General features: G+C 45.7%; 1 protein-coding gene across 1 annotated transcript; it reads left to right on the top strand.

Moving 5' to 3' along the window:
• Positions 1-1,611: 1,611 nt before the first annotated feature.
• Positions 1,612-13,743, top strand: BAG2 (BAG cochaperone 2). Its single transcript, XM_060162505.1, has 3 exons — positions 1,612-1,882; positions 10,771-10,880; positions 12,333-13,743. Exons 1-3 carry the CDS (start codon positions 1,770-1,772, stop codon positions 12,743-12,745), a joined length of 636 nt encoding a protein of 211 aa, XP_060018488.1. The 5' UTR covers positions 1,612-1,769; the 3' UTR covers positions 12,746-13,743.
• The last annotated feature ends 62 nt before the right edge of the window (positions 13,744-13,805 follow it).

The following is a 13,805-nucleotide window of genomic DNA, read 5'->3' as shown; positions in this document are numbered from 1 at the left end:
GGGGGAGAGGTGACAAGAGGGGAAGGAAAACAGGGAAGGGGAAGATAGTATGGGGGTGGGGCGGGGCAGGAGTGCTTGCTATTTGTAATAGGGAGGTCAAGGTCCTTCTGGTAAACTTGAACAAAGACCTGAAGGCCAGGGAGTGAGCCAAGCAAATGTGTATGGGGAGGAGCTGTAGGTGGAGGTGAAAAGTCTGGAAGTGAGCTTGATACATCCATGGAAAAGCAAGAAGGCTAGCATAGGCGAGTGAGCGGGATGAGCTCAGAGAGAAACAGGAGATGGAGTCCTCTGAGGCCTCTTCTGAAGACTTTGGCTTTTACCCATTTCACAAACGAGGGGCCGCTGAAGGTTTCTGAGAAGTGGTGTGGTGCGCCTTATTTAAAAGGATGACTGTAGCTGCTGTGCTAAGCATAGACATGAGAGCAGAAGCAGGAAGACCAGGTAGGAGGGTATCACGGTGATGCAGGAGAGAAGTGATGCTGGCCGAGACCTGAGTAGCGGAGTGGGGACAGGCAAGTGGGAGTAGGCCTGGGTGTTCTCTGAAGGTGGAGCCCACTGGGTCTAGGGTGTGAGAGAAAGAGAGTCCAGCACGTTTCCAAAGCTATGTGATAGACTTTCAGACCATTCACAAAATGTCTAAAGATTCCAGGTGTCATGATAGGACAAAACATTTAATGAGGTCAGATAATCTACAGCAACAGTTTATTAGTATTTAGAGTTCAGAGGAATTGGGATCAAGCCTTAAAGGCCTCATCTCTGTTCAATTATTTCAATGGCTTTGATCTCAGATTAAAGGTTGTGATGCAGCTTTAAACAGTTATTATCTCCATTTCAGGTGTCCTGTACATTCTCATCCTTAGAGGCAGAGAGCTATAATGAGATGGGAGCAAAGCGCAAGTATTTAAGTCGATACATCTTTGTATTCCCAGCCCCATTCCACTCACTGACCTTTATAATGTCTGACCAAGTGGTCTACTGCGTCTTTTCATAACTGGAGATTTAAATAAGTGGGGTGTGAAACGGCCTTAAATAATAATTATTTCACTCAAATTCCAACCAATAACTTTTTTTAAACATGTGTGGGTGCTTTATCAAAATTCCTTTCTTAATCATCTTTTCTTTTGGTACTTAATTTTATTTATTTTGGCCGCCCCCGGTCTTAGTTGTGGCAGGTGGGAATCTTTCTTGCAGCATGCAGACTCTTAGTTGCGGCATGCATGGGGATCTAGTTACCCCACCAGGCGTCAAACCCGGGCCCCCTGCACTGGGATCACGGTCTTACCCACTGGACCACCAGGGAAGTCACAACCAGTAACTTTTTAATACAAAAGAAAGTCATTAAAAATGACTTCATGAGAGCGGGTGTAAAAAAAAGAGGTTCAGCTTGCTCCGTACATCTATCAGCTTCAGTTGTGGCCTCCAGGCTCCTTGTTCTCATCTCGGGAAAGTGCCCAGAGCCGCGGCCGCGGTTGCATGAAGGGCCCTTTCCACCCCAGCACAGCCCAAGCCCGCTCCCCTTGGAGCCCCTGCGGGGCGGGGCCGGGGGCGCGGGCTCCGCCTTGGGCGGTGTTCGGGGCGGAGACGCGTCCCCGCGCCCAGAAAGGCCTCCCCGCCGCGCCGCCCTCGAGGCCGCCCGCGCCGGACAGAGCAGCGGCCGGCTCTCGTGCACCCGCGCCCGTTTCCCGGTTCCCCGGTTCGCGGGCGGCGTGTCAGAGGAGGCGGGTGGAGCGCGGGGAAGGCAGTGATCTCGGGCCGCCCGCCGGACGCCGATGGCTCAGGCGAGGATCAGCGCCAAGGCCAACGAGGGCCGCTTCTGCCGCTCCTCGTCCATGGCCGACCGCTCCAGCCGACTGCTGGAGAGCCTGGACCAGCTGGAGCTCAGGTGCGCGGGCCGGCCCTCCGAGCCTGCGGAGGGCGCGCGGGGACCGAGAGCAGGGAGCGCGCGGGCAGCGGGGAGCGGCTGGCAGGGGAGCTGGGCTGACCCGGGCCCCGCGGAGGGCCGCGCTGGGTCGGCGGGTCCCCTCACGGGAGCGGCCGTGTTCTGGGTCAGCGGCCCCGCACGCTCCGGCGGCCACGCTCCTTCGCGGCTCCAGACCCGAGCGCCGGAAGCGTGAGAACCGAGAAGGGAAAGTTACGGGTACGTTACTCGACATGGGAGCTGTGACACTGCCCGTCCGCAGAGCTTCTGGAACGTTCCGTGTGGGGGCCAGGTGTTTCCGGCCCAGTCTTTTCCCATAGTGTATTTCTAGGACAGGCGGCAGTTCAGTGGTCATCGTTGTGAATGATTGATCTCTTTGCAAAATATAAAAATCCATCTGATCCCCTGCTACTTTCAGCCCGGGTGTGTGTGTGGGGGTGGGGGGGGCTCCTTCTCCAGGTCGCCGGTCACACCTTCCAAATGCTGGTCACTGGCCTGAGAACACGAGTCAGTTTTCCCTTCTTAACTAATGACGGTGTTACTAAGTAATCAGTGTGCCCATTGCGATAAACACGTGCAAGATGAGAGCCTGAGTTGTTCTATTGGGGGAAGTTGGGGGGGGGCGGTTCCGGCGCTGAGGTCCCAGGAATGTGACTTTAGAGAAGGGCCCGCGCACTCAGGCGCACATTTGGGTGGCAGGTTACTGCTGACCAGGAGCAGATGTCTCCCTTAATGGTTTGAGTGTTTTTCTGAGTTTGGGAAGATGCAGGAATGTGTTCCTAAGATTTTTCCTGAAAATCTCTGAGTGCCTGTTCTGCTGGTTTTCCCAGAGCTCTGAGTGCCTCATTCCTGCTCTTCTCCTGAATTCTTTCCAGGCTGTGCTGTCAATTCCTGTAGAACCGGGCACCACGGGCACTCCTTAGTGGCAAATGTAGTGGCTGGCTTGTATGGAATTCCTAAATAATTTCTAAGAAATTTGGGAAATACTTTTTTTCCTTTAACAGTGAATGAAAACTTGTATGTACTTCCTGTAACTGTTTATGTCACTAAAGTTACTGTGTAAGTTGTGTGCAAGTGTAGTTACAGGAAAATCATATTGAGGCGCCCACAACTCCCTGAAACCACAAGGAATTTTTTTCGCATAGTTTTCGCCAGGTTCTGGGTGAGCAAGGCAGTACGTAAGACAAAAATTTTAAGAAGCATTGCATATATGTCTTTATCTCCCTGGATTAATATACCAAAACAAGGGGTCTGTTTGCCAATAAAGTACATTAATAACCAAGTGAATGATTTATTAATATATATGTTTAAATTGTCATTTATTATATACATCTTTATTATTATTATCATCATGGGAAGAAACGATGTCTTCTCAGAAAATAAGTTCTCCACCACCATGATTTCATGGAGAGTAATAGAGGGGTCCTGCTTGGAATGAGGCAGATGGAACTAGCTGAACCAGATGGAACAAAACTAGAGCCCCTGAGTGTCCCTGGGAAGATTATGATTTCTTTTTATGTAGCAGCGAAACAAGTGCCTCAGCGTCTCCTCCGGTCTTTAGAACTTTGAGGGCATGTTCTCAACCATTTCAGGGGTCTCTCTCCCCTAGTTAGAGGGAAAGGATGTTTTCTTAAAGGAACAGGTGGATGCTGCCCCCTCCTTTCTTCAAGCTGATTCACTTTCCTCAAACTTGGTGCCTCACATAGGGTAGGTACAGAAGCAGTCAAGTACTCATCTTTAAAAGGAAGCCTCTGGTTTTGAATATTATTCCAATGCTTCATTAATGTAAAGTGAATTCTGATTACCGTGTGCAAGTGATTAAATAATAATTTGCTGAATTAACCCTTGAGCTAAGAAAGATTAATATGTGTCTAATTATTCATTTTAGGGCCTTTTCTAGTAATTTTAGACTTTTGTGAGCTTTGTTTCTTCCTTTTAAAAAAAAATGATGCCGGGCTTCCCTGGTGGCGCAGTGGTTAAGAATCTGCCTGCCAATGCAGGGGACATGGGTTCGAGCCCTGGTCCAGGAAGATCCCACATGCCGTGGAGCAGCTAATCCTGTATGCCACAACTACTGAAGCCTGTGCACCTAGAGCCCATGCTCTGCAACAGAAGAAGCCACCGCAATGAGAAGCCCGTGCACCGTAATGAAGAGTAGCCCCCACTTGCCACAACTAGAGAAAGCCCGTGCACCGTAATGAAGAGTAGCCCCCACTTGCCACAACTAGAGAAAGCCTGTGCACAGCAACAAAGACCCAACACAACCAAAAAAATAAATAAATAAATAAAATTTAAAAAAAAGAAACTGTTGATAGAATCATGCCTATAAGATCAAGTTTAAAAAGAAAATGTAACATTCATGTGTTCTTATCTAATAGTTTAATTTCATATTGAGGATGGCAGGGTACTAAGTATGGTGAAAATTACAGGCTGTACCTAGAAGCTGGTGTTTACTGTTCCCCACTGTACTAGTTTTTTCAATTGTGGCAGAACTTTTTCCATATGAAACTGAAAATAGAATTATGCTCACTGCTTTATGACCTGCCTTGTGAACTGATGTCCATGGTGTTTAAAGTGCTTTCAGGTGTTTGGCAGCATCTGACAAATCATTAAAGAAACTCCATTTGTTTCTAATATGTTAGCATGACATTAGCCTTTCTTTTTTGACGCCGGCTCACCTCCTTTTTTGCTTCCTCCTAAAAAGGTGATGCCTTTCTCTCCCGGTTTTCATGACCAAATGGTGTCTGATTTTTCCATTCATCAGTGGCTCTAAACACTTTGCTTATGATTGTTACTAATTTAACAGTGATCATAATTCATAAATGATACCCATTAACAGTTATTTAGTTAATGGGCGCTGACTCTGCAGGCCCCGTGCCTTTGTGGAAATTACCGTCACCTCTGTTCTTCAGGCAGGAAATTGAGGCTTGAGAAGTTAAATGACTCGTCCAAGGTCACACAGCTGGAACCCAGGAAGACTGGCTGTAGAGCTTAATACTTTGTGCCTGAATTTTCTTAGAGTTAAGTACGTCATATTTCAAAAATGTAGGAATAGTATATGATTTTACTGAAAGGTGAAAATTCCACTTAGATTGGTGTCCCTGAGTCCCTGATCTCAGGGACTATTGAACACCTGCTGTGTGCAGGGTGTTGAGCGGCCCCTGAAGGCTCTGGATGGTGGTGAAGATGCTTGGGACGTGGGGTGTGGAGAACAGCCAAGGGGAACGACAGGACTGGGAGACTAGCTGTTCACAGATGTCCCCAAACTCGTCCTATTGTGGCTCCCTCCCCCACCATCAGCCAGTCACCATGGCTTCCATGGCAGCCAAGGAATGAAGGATGGGGCAAGGGCGGATGTGGTCATTTAGCTGACAGTTTCACTGCACCAACGTCCCAGGAGCCACAAGACAAGATGGCACCATAGTTAATATTGTATAAAAGCCTGTAATTTAAAAGATCACTTCTTGTAGACATTGTCATGTGAACCTTCCAAAACCCTCTGAGGCAGGAGGAGGACATATGTTCCCTCCTTTAGAAGCGAGCGAATCCAGTCCAGAGGGACTGAGTGGCCAGTCTGAGGCCATCCTGCTCATGAGTAGCTCCTGACACTAAAGCATAGACCCTTTTTTACACCAGTGTCTCAGTAGTGAATGTAATTTATCATTTTGGTGATGATTAGGGAGCCCTTCAAAATCTTAACCTTGCCTAAAATATAAGTGATCTTTGTAGTATTTTCTTCTTCCCCTCCCCTCTCCTCCCGTCCCCTCCCCTCTCCTCTCCATGTTGGGTCTTGTTGCTGTGCGCGGGCTTCTTGTTGCGGTGGCTTCTCTAGTTGCGGAGCACAGGCTCTAGGCACGCGGGCTCAACAGTTGTGGCTCGCGGGCTTAATTGTTCCGCGGCATGTGGGATCTTCCCGAACCAGGGCTCGAACCCGTGTCTCCTGCATTGGAGACCACTGCGCCACCAGGGAAGTACCTGTAGTATGTAGTATTCTTTTTTTTTTTTTTTTTTTTGCGGTACGCGGGCCTCTCACTGTTGTGGCCTCTCCCGTTGCGGAGCACAGGCTCCGGACGCGCAGCCTCAGCAGCCATGGCTCACGGGCCCAGCCGCTCCACGGCATGTGGGATCTTCCCGGACCAGGGCTCGAACCCGTGTCCCCTGCATCGGCAGGCGGACTCTCAACCACTGCGCCACCAGGGAAGCCCTCTGTAGTATTCTTTTGATACAAGAATTTTGAATAAGAAACAGGACTATGATTTTAAGAACCTGTTTTAGAAGTAATTTCTTTGAAATAAGTCCATTTGCCATTTCCCCTTTTGATGAAAGCACAATTCTTGTTATTTACAAGCCTGAGTTCATAATGGAAGCATGTAATAACGACCAGGAAGCTAGCGTTCAAGGCACCAGTTCTGGGCATGGACTGCATGCAGTGGTCCCTCAGTGTCTGCAGGGATTGGTTCCAGGGCCCGTGGGGTACCAGAAGCCACAGATGCTCAAATCTTTTCTATAAAATGGTGTCGGAGTTGGCCATCCGTATCCACGGGTACTGCATCTCTATTAACTCATAGCTTGTTTAGTCAGTGCTGTCAGTCACTGTGTTAAACTCTTTACCTGCTTTACTTCATTCAGTCACACCATCTCATGATCCCCGTTTTGTAAATGAGGAAATTGAGGCAAAGAGAATGTAAGTAACTACTCGAGGTCACTCAGCTGGTAAGTGGCAGCAGCTCTAGCTTGAGCGGCAGGACTGAGGCCCTTGCAGTCCCCGCACGTGGCACAGAGCACATGCCGGGGTGGCTGGCTGGGAGACCACCTCCCAGCACCTTGTCTCTTGGTCCCCAGGCTTCGATCTCTGGGCCCCGGGGACCAGCCGAGGATGCGTGCGCTCCACATTTGTCCTCGCGGGAACATTCTGAGCACAGGTTCTCTCTGTTAAAGCTTAGTTGTGATTTCATGCAGAGAGTTTTCCAGGAGCGCAGCCCAGGCCAGCCTTGCCATGAGGATCAGTTCTTTCCCAATTTGGACATGTAGCTCTTACAGGATCTGCTGGTAAAACCAGAGCTGCCCCCCTCTGCCAAGGAGTGTTGTCAAGTGATGTGTTAACGTGAAGGATAAAGTGAGTTGGTCCAACACGCCTCTGAACAGAGTTCCAGGAGAAATCATAGAAGGGCAGGTGGGAAATATTTGAAGGTTTAATGGCTAACAGTTTTCTAGAACTAATGTAGACAAAAAGATGTGTATATGAATTGAATTTAAGGAGACCAATAGCTGATAAATATGACTTAAGCAAACTAAGTAGAGATGCAGGTTCAGCTTTTTAAAAGAAAAAACTAAGCATGTGATGTCCATACACTAGACAGATATAGTATTGACGGCCTCAAGGGAGGGGAAGGAGGAAGCTGCTAAGGAAACAGTTCCTGCCAGAAGGACTGGGTTTTGAAAAAGGATCACTCAGTAGACGTGGGCCAGGGATAAAGAATGTTCAGGAAGCGGGGGACAGAAGATGAAAGGGCCAAGATGCCAAAAAACCCCTGGGAATCTTTACATCCTGAAGAATGAAATTTTACCTTTGCTATGAAATGAAAAAGGTTTACATAAAATCATATATAAGAAGTTCTATAAAAGATGAAATCTGTTTTTCACAGGGAAAATGCCCTGGCAATTTCTAGCCTTGTGGGAAAAAAAAAAAGTTCCATCTAATTGCCTCTATATTTGGTCTCATTTAATGACAAAATATCTTCTTTATATGACAGATTTATTATATTTTTTCTAGAGTGTCTCCTTTCAAACGATTTTCTTGTTAACAACTTCATGAACTTACTAGTATAACTTATTATCATAAATGGAGCATTCTTCTTTAGAGTAACAATTCTCTTTATCATCTTACATTTGAATATAAACTCAGGAGTGCTGGAAAATTAATCTCTTCTTTCAGCAGCATCTCATTTACCAATCAAATGACTCATCTGTGCCATTTAAATACTAGAGTCACGTTTGTGTTTTTGCACAAATGTTTCATGTTAGTGACAACCTGACCCATTTTCATGTGTCCCGGGCCCTGAGAGTCTGCTCATGTGAAATGTGTAAGCACATAATGAATGGGGCTGGAAGGCAGCCTGATGCTGTGTGTTTACTGTTTTATAGAATATTGGTTTTGATTGTTTTCCAGCCAAATTTGTCACATAAGATTCTTACGAGCTCTTTGCTTCTACTGGCTCTTATAAACACAGAATCCAACAATGTATTTAGCATCTTGAGAATCGAGACCCTGTGACTGTACAGTGTGTCGGTGCTATTTTGGGGGATAACAGGTGGGTGCCTGTAGGGGAAAAGGCGTGTGTGTGGTTGGGGTGAGGGCCTCTTCATGTGGCAGGAACACATGCTAGAACACGTGCCCAGGAAGACAGAAGGGATTAGATCTCCTTGTGATCCGTGTTTCCAAGAGCATCTGAGTACTGGAGGTAGGCCTGTCACTATTTATTTTGCAACACTTGGCAACTTATTTAGTTGTGGTGTAATAAAAAAAACGAGAAAGTGCCCTGGAAACAGCACTTTAAACACACAGGACTTTGTTTTGTTTTCTTTCGCTCTCATAATTTCACAGCCTCGTTCTTTAGTCACTGGTTGTGTTCGTGTGTCTGTGTAGTAAGTGCATGTGTGTATAGTTGCGGGGTTATCAGGGCTTTACACCAAAAACCTACAGAAGCATTCTCTTTAAATTCGGGAAAAGACAAAGATGCCGTCTCTTAGCGCCACTGTTTAATATCGCACAGGAGGAGTTTAGTCAGTGCTATTTAAGAAAGAAAAATTGGAGCTGATAGGATTGAAAAGGAAGAGATGAGAATTTTCGTTTTTTGTAGATGAAATGATCATCAATCCAGAAGAACTAACAGAAATTAAAAAACCATTAAAAATGAATGTGTAAATGAAGGTTGCCAGTTATGACGTGAACCTACCAAAAACAGCATTTCTCTAATCAACAATAGCCAACTATAAAATATAGTATATATGTAAATATATTATTCACAACAGTAACAATATCCAAAATATTCAAAACACTTAAAAGAGTCTGTAAGACTACCATCAAGAATACTTCAAAACTCTAATAAAGAACGGAGAGGAGGGTCTGGATGAAGGAGACACCCTTAGAGGAACTGACAGTGTTCTAAAGGTGTCTAATTTATTCCAGTTTTTTGAGAAACCCAATAAACTTACTTTAGAGTCTATGGAGGAATAAAAGTCGAAATAGCTATGTTATTTTTAAAGATTAGAGGACTGGGGACTTCCCTAGTGGTGCAGTGGTTAAGAATCTGCCTGCCAATGCAGGGAACACGGGTTTGAGCCCTAGCACGGGAAGATCCCATGTGCCGCGGAGCAACTAAGCCCGTGCACCACAACTACTGAGCCTGCGCTCTAGAACCCATGAGCCACAACTACTGAGCCCATGTGCCACAACTACTGAAGCCCACGCGCCTGCAGCCTGTGCTCCGCAACGAGAAGCCACCGCAATGAGAAGTCTGCGCACCACAAGGAAGAGTAGCCCCCGCTCACCACAACTAGAGAAAGCCCACGCTCAGCAATGAAGACCCAACGCAGTCAAAAATTAAAAAAAAAAAAAAGATTAGAGGACTGGTCTACCAGATACTAAGGCATATCACAAACAAAGCTGGTGCTATTTTTAAGAAATGGGTGTTGGTGTAAGAACAGTCAAAATACTACTGGATGGAATAGAGATTTCAGAGGCAGACAATCTACAAATCATTGAGGGAAAGATGGATTTGGGGTGCATAATGTTGGGGAAAATGATTAAATCCTTACCTAACCATATACAGAGGTGGATTCTAGATGAATTAAGACATAAGTATGAGAAAAGTGAAACAAGTTAATAGAAGATGTAGGAAAGTATGTCCTGACCTAGGGATGGGAGGACCCTGAAACAAAACTTCACAGCATGAGCTAAGGCAAAACAAAACCAAGAAAAGATGGATCTTTTTACTTTTCACTTCAAAATAAGGCTCTCTGTTCAGTGAAGGACCTCCCAGACACAGATCATATAGGGTGGGATGGGAGAAGATGGTCACAGTGTCTGTCACCAAATCACCAAGAGGAGAGTAACCCCAGTTTAAAAAAGAAAAAGTAGGCAAAGGTTGTGAACAAGCTCACAAGGATACAAAGAGATGTCCAAAATTATTAGCAATGAAAGAAATGCAGATTAAGTACTGACATATCACTTGTTAGCCTGGCAACAGATGGTTAGAAAGTTGGGAGATGCTGAGTGCTGGTAGGGCTGTCGGGACACAGGGACTCGAGGTCCGGCCATTCTGGAGAACAATCCAGGGTGGAGTCAGATGACAGTCCACACACCCTGTGTCTCAGCAGTTCCACGCTGGGATGGATCCTCTTATCAGGGCCATAAAGGGAAGGGTAATTGTGGACGGGTTGTGAGCAGAAGCTGGGGGACAGGGCGTGTCTCCGCTGGGCCAGGGAGGGCAGATCAGGTGAGGGACACGGGAACCTGGTGATTCTAAGTATGCTGCTGAGTGAAGAAAGAAACAGTGAGATATAAATAAATTGAAAATAGACAAGTATATGAGTGCAGATTTTTTTGGTAAAAACGAATACAAATCGATAAACACTAAATAGAATGAGTGCCCTGTGAGCGGAGAGGAAACTGGGAGCCACAGGGCAAGTGGATTAAAAAGAAAACAATTACAGAATAAAAAATAGAAAGGAGTAAGGAGTTTTTGGGAAGTGTTCCTAATCGTCGTTACACCTGAGCTGGACTGAGCAGTGGAGAGATGAGGAAGACGCGGCTTCCCTCCAGTAACTGTCCTGTCCCCCGCACTCCGCAGGGTGGAGGCTCTTCGGGAAGCGGCCACAGCTGTGGAGCAGGAGAAGGAGGTCCTCCTGGAGATGATCCACAGCATCCAGAACAGCCAGGACATGCGGCAGATCAGCGACGGTGAGGGCCCCTCCCGGGGCCGGGGGGGGCGGCGGGGGTGCCGCAGAGCCGCTCCTCCAGCCCAGCAGAGACAGCCGGGCAGGATGTGACAGCAGAGGAAACGGGCACAAGGTCGGCAGCAGAGAAGACAAAAGGAGATGAATGGAGGTGTAACGTATAGAGGGCAAGGGGAGAAAGGCAGAGAAAACAGATTATGGACCCACTGAACCCCGTTCCACAGGAGGGCCGGGTGGCCTGTGATGCTCTGCACCAGTGGGCGGTGCTCCTCCTAACCGGGCTCCCCTGGGGCCGCACAGGACCGGCCTCTGGGCCAAGCAGCTGGTGCGGTTAAGTGTGCATCCCGGCCCAGACCCACACTGTCACACATCCTCAGAGGGGTCAAGATCTAGTGTGTCTCTTCACTGTCCTGGCCATAGAGCAGTGAATTGGGAAGGAGGTTACAGAGCAGGACAGGTTGCTGATTTCCATCTAAATAGTGAAGTGATAACCCAGCACCCTCTTCATACTGGCCAAGACTCAGACTACTGGCCTAAATTAGTCTGGAGGGGATGAAGTCAGTGCCTCATTTTCAGGCCAGCTTTTCCTCCCGTGTCATGGCTTTTTTCAGCCAGAATCGGGGCATTGTATTGATACACACACAGAATGTGAGGCCCCAAAATATGCCTCTCTGGCCTAAGGATTATTCCGAACTGGATATTTTTGAGAAACTGCAGACACAGGAGGAGGAGCTCTGAAAACAGTAGAAGTCACTGTTTTGTAAGGGAAATTTATATTTACATTTTGTAAAGGAAATCATTTGTAAGGGTGTCTCCCTTTCTACCAGGAAGAGGAGGATGACAAAACTACAAGAAACCTTCACCAGTGGAGAAGGCACCTACTGAATCTACATAAGAACCTTACCTTTGTCTATCGTGCCTTTTCTGGGAACCTCCAGAACTTGCCTTCCTCCGTCCTCACCTTCTCTAGCTGAGGGTATTTTGGGTGGAGGCTGGGCCATCTCAGGGGGTTACTCGTTTCCCTGGGGATCTCCCATATATATACATGGGGTATACATGTCAATAAGCTTCTGGGTTTTTTTCTTGTTAATCTGTCTTATTACAGGAGGGTCTCAGCCAAAAGCTCAGAAAGGTAAAGGGAAAGTTATCTCCCTCCTCTAATGCACATCCTCACGTAGATCCAGGGCATCCAGTCTCCTGCTCTAACCAGCACAAAGCCCCAGTTACAGACGCACACCTGCCCCAGCTTCTGCAGACGTGACAACCGCAGAATCATCTGGCGTCCAATCTGATACTCTTTATAAATTAATCTTATTGCTGTAGTTTTAACGTGTATCTTTAAGAAATTCATAGGTGCTCACAGGATAGATTCAGCCACACAAAAATACCTTAGTGTTCTTGACATAGATGTGTGTATGTCTCATATTGATTGATATTTCAAACTTTTCATGATTAGGAGAAAGAGAAGAATTAAATCTGACTGCAAACCGTCTGATGGGACGAACCCTGACTGTGGAAGTTTCAGTAGAAACAATTAGGAACCCCCAGCAGCAGGAGTCCCTCAAGCATGCCACCAGGGTCATTGACGAGGTGGTCAGTAAGTTTCTGGATGATCTGGGAAACGCCAAGAGTCACCTGATGTCGCTGTACAGCGCATGTTCCTCTGAGGTGCCTGCGGGGCCGGTGGATCAGAAGTTCCAGTCCATCGTGATTGGCTGTGCTCTCGAGGATCAGAAGAAAATTAAGAGAAGACTAGAGACCCTGCTTAGGAACATTGAAAACTCTGACAAGGCCATCAAGCTGCTGGAGCATTCTAAAGGGGCTGCTTCCAAAACCCTGCTACAAAACACTGAAAGCAGATTCAACTAGTGTTCCAACCTAAGAGCCCTTATAAATAATCACATAAAAATGATAACGTACTATCTTAAGTGATAACTAGTTCTGTTTGTTAGACAGATAACTAGTTCAGTGTTGTTAGTTTGTGAATAACAATTAAAACTAGAAATATTTTGATTACCTTTCTAAAAGTTTTTAGATGATTGAATTTTTGCCTTGTACTAGGATCTAGCACCTCCTATATATATATATATATATATATATATATATATATATTTTACTATTCTGTGGATGAACACTTAGTATGTGGGGGAAATAAGAGCTCAGCTAGGGGTAAAAGCATCATGGTTCTCTCCTGGGCTTTGTCTGCAAAGACACACGGGCACACACTGACCACGCATCTGCTGTGAGCCAAGCAGTGAGCTTCGAATTATGGAAGGGAACCTTCCCTGTGTCTTCTCTTTCATTCAGCAGGTTTTTTAGACATCTATATCAAATTATTTTGAACTTAAACATTTATGCATCTCATAATATGAAGGTACTTCTTGATAATACGTGAAAACATGACATAAAATGTGAGAAACTTCACCTCTAATTTTACCACTCTGAACTGTATATGGTATATCCACTTCATCTTTTTCCAAATGCATCATTTCTTTAAATTTTTAATCATTACAGAAATATAATGTTGTAACTTGCCTTTAAAAATTAAATACTCTTTTAAAGTCTGCTTTTAATTCTCAACTTAAGAACCTCTATTCCATGTAGTTGTACAATTTACCCATTCCCCTTACTGGACATTTAGGTTGTTTCCAGTTTGTTGCTTATTACTGCAACATATTTGTGTACGTAGAGCTTTTTCCTTCTTTCGTTTGTTTTTGATTTTCTTTGTATAAATCCCCAGCAATTGGTTTTACTTGGTCAAAGGGTATATACATTTCCATGGCCTGATATGTTTCCAAAGTTTTTTTGTATAAGAGTTATATCAATTTATACTGTCTTCAATAATTAAAAAGTTGCTGTTTCACTGAGAGCTTTTCAGCATTGAGTATTTTTTTCTAATATTAAATATGAAATACCTTAATTTAGATTG

Source organism: Lagenorhynchus albirostris, chromosome 10, assembly GCF_949774975.1.
Source record: "Lagenorhynchus albirostris chromosome 10, mLagAlb1.1, whole genome shotgun sequence".
NCBI classification, from domain to species: domain Eukaryota; kingdom Metazoa; phylum Chordata; class Mammalia; order Artiodactyla; family Delphinidae; genus Lagenorhynchus; species Lagenorhynchus albirostris.
The sequence above is the reverse complement of the archived record's forward strand: the minus strand, read 5'-3'. Positions and strand labels throughout refer to the sequence as shown.

Bases quoted from the DNA above. Each gene is read 5' to 3' on its own strand.
- BAG2 (XM_060162505.1), top strand. From the start codon at position 1,770: ATGGCTCAGGCGAGGATCAGCGCCAAGGCCAACGAGGGCCGCTTCTGC. The intron at 1,883-10,770 runs GTGCGCGGGCCG...CGCACTCCGCAG, and splicing joins CTGGACCAGCTGGAGCTCAG to GGTGGAGGCTCTTCGGGAAG. The intron at 10,881-12,332 runs GTGAGGGCCCCT...TTTCATGATTAG, and splicing joins CATGCGGCAGATCAGCGACG to GAGAAAGAGAAGAATTAAAT.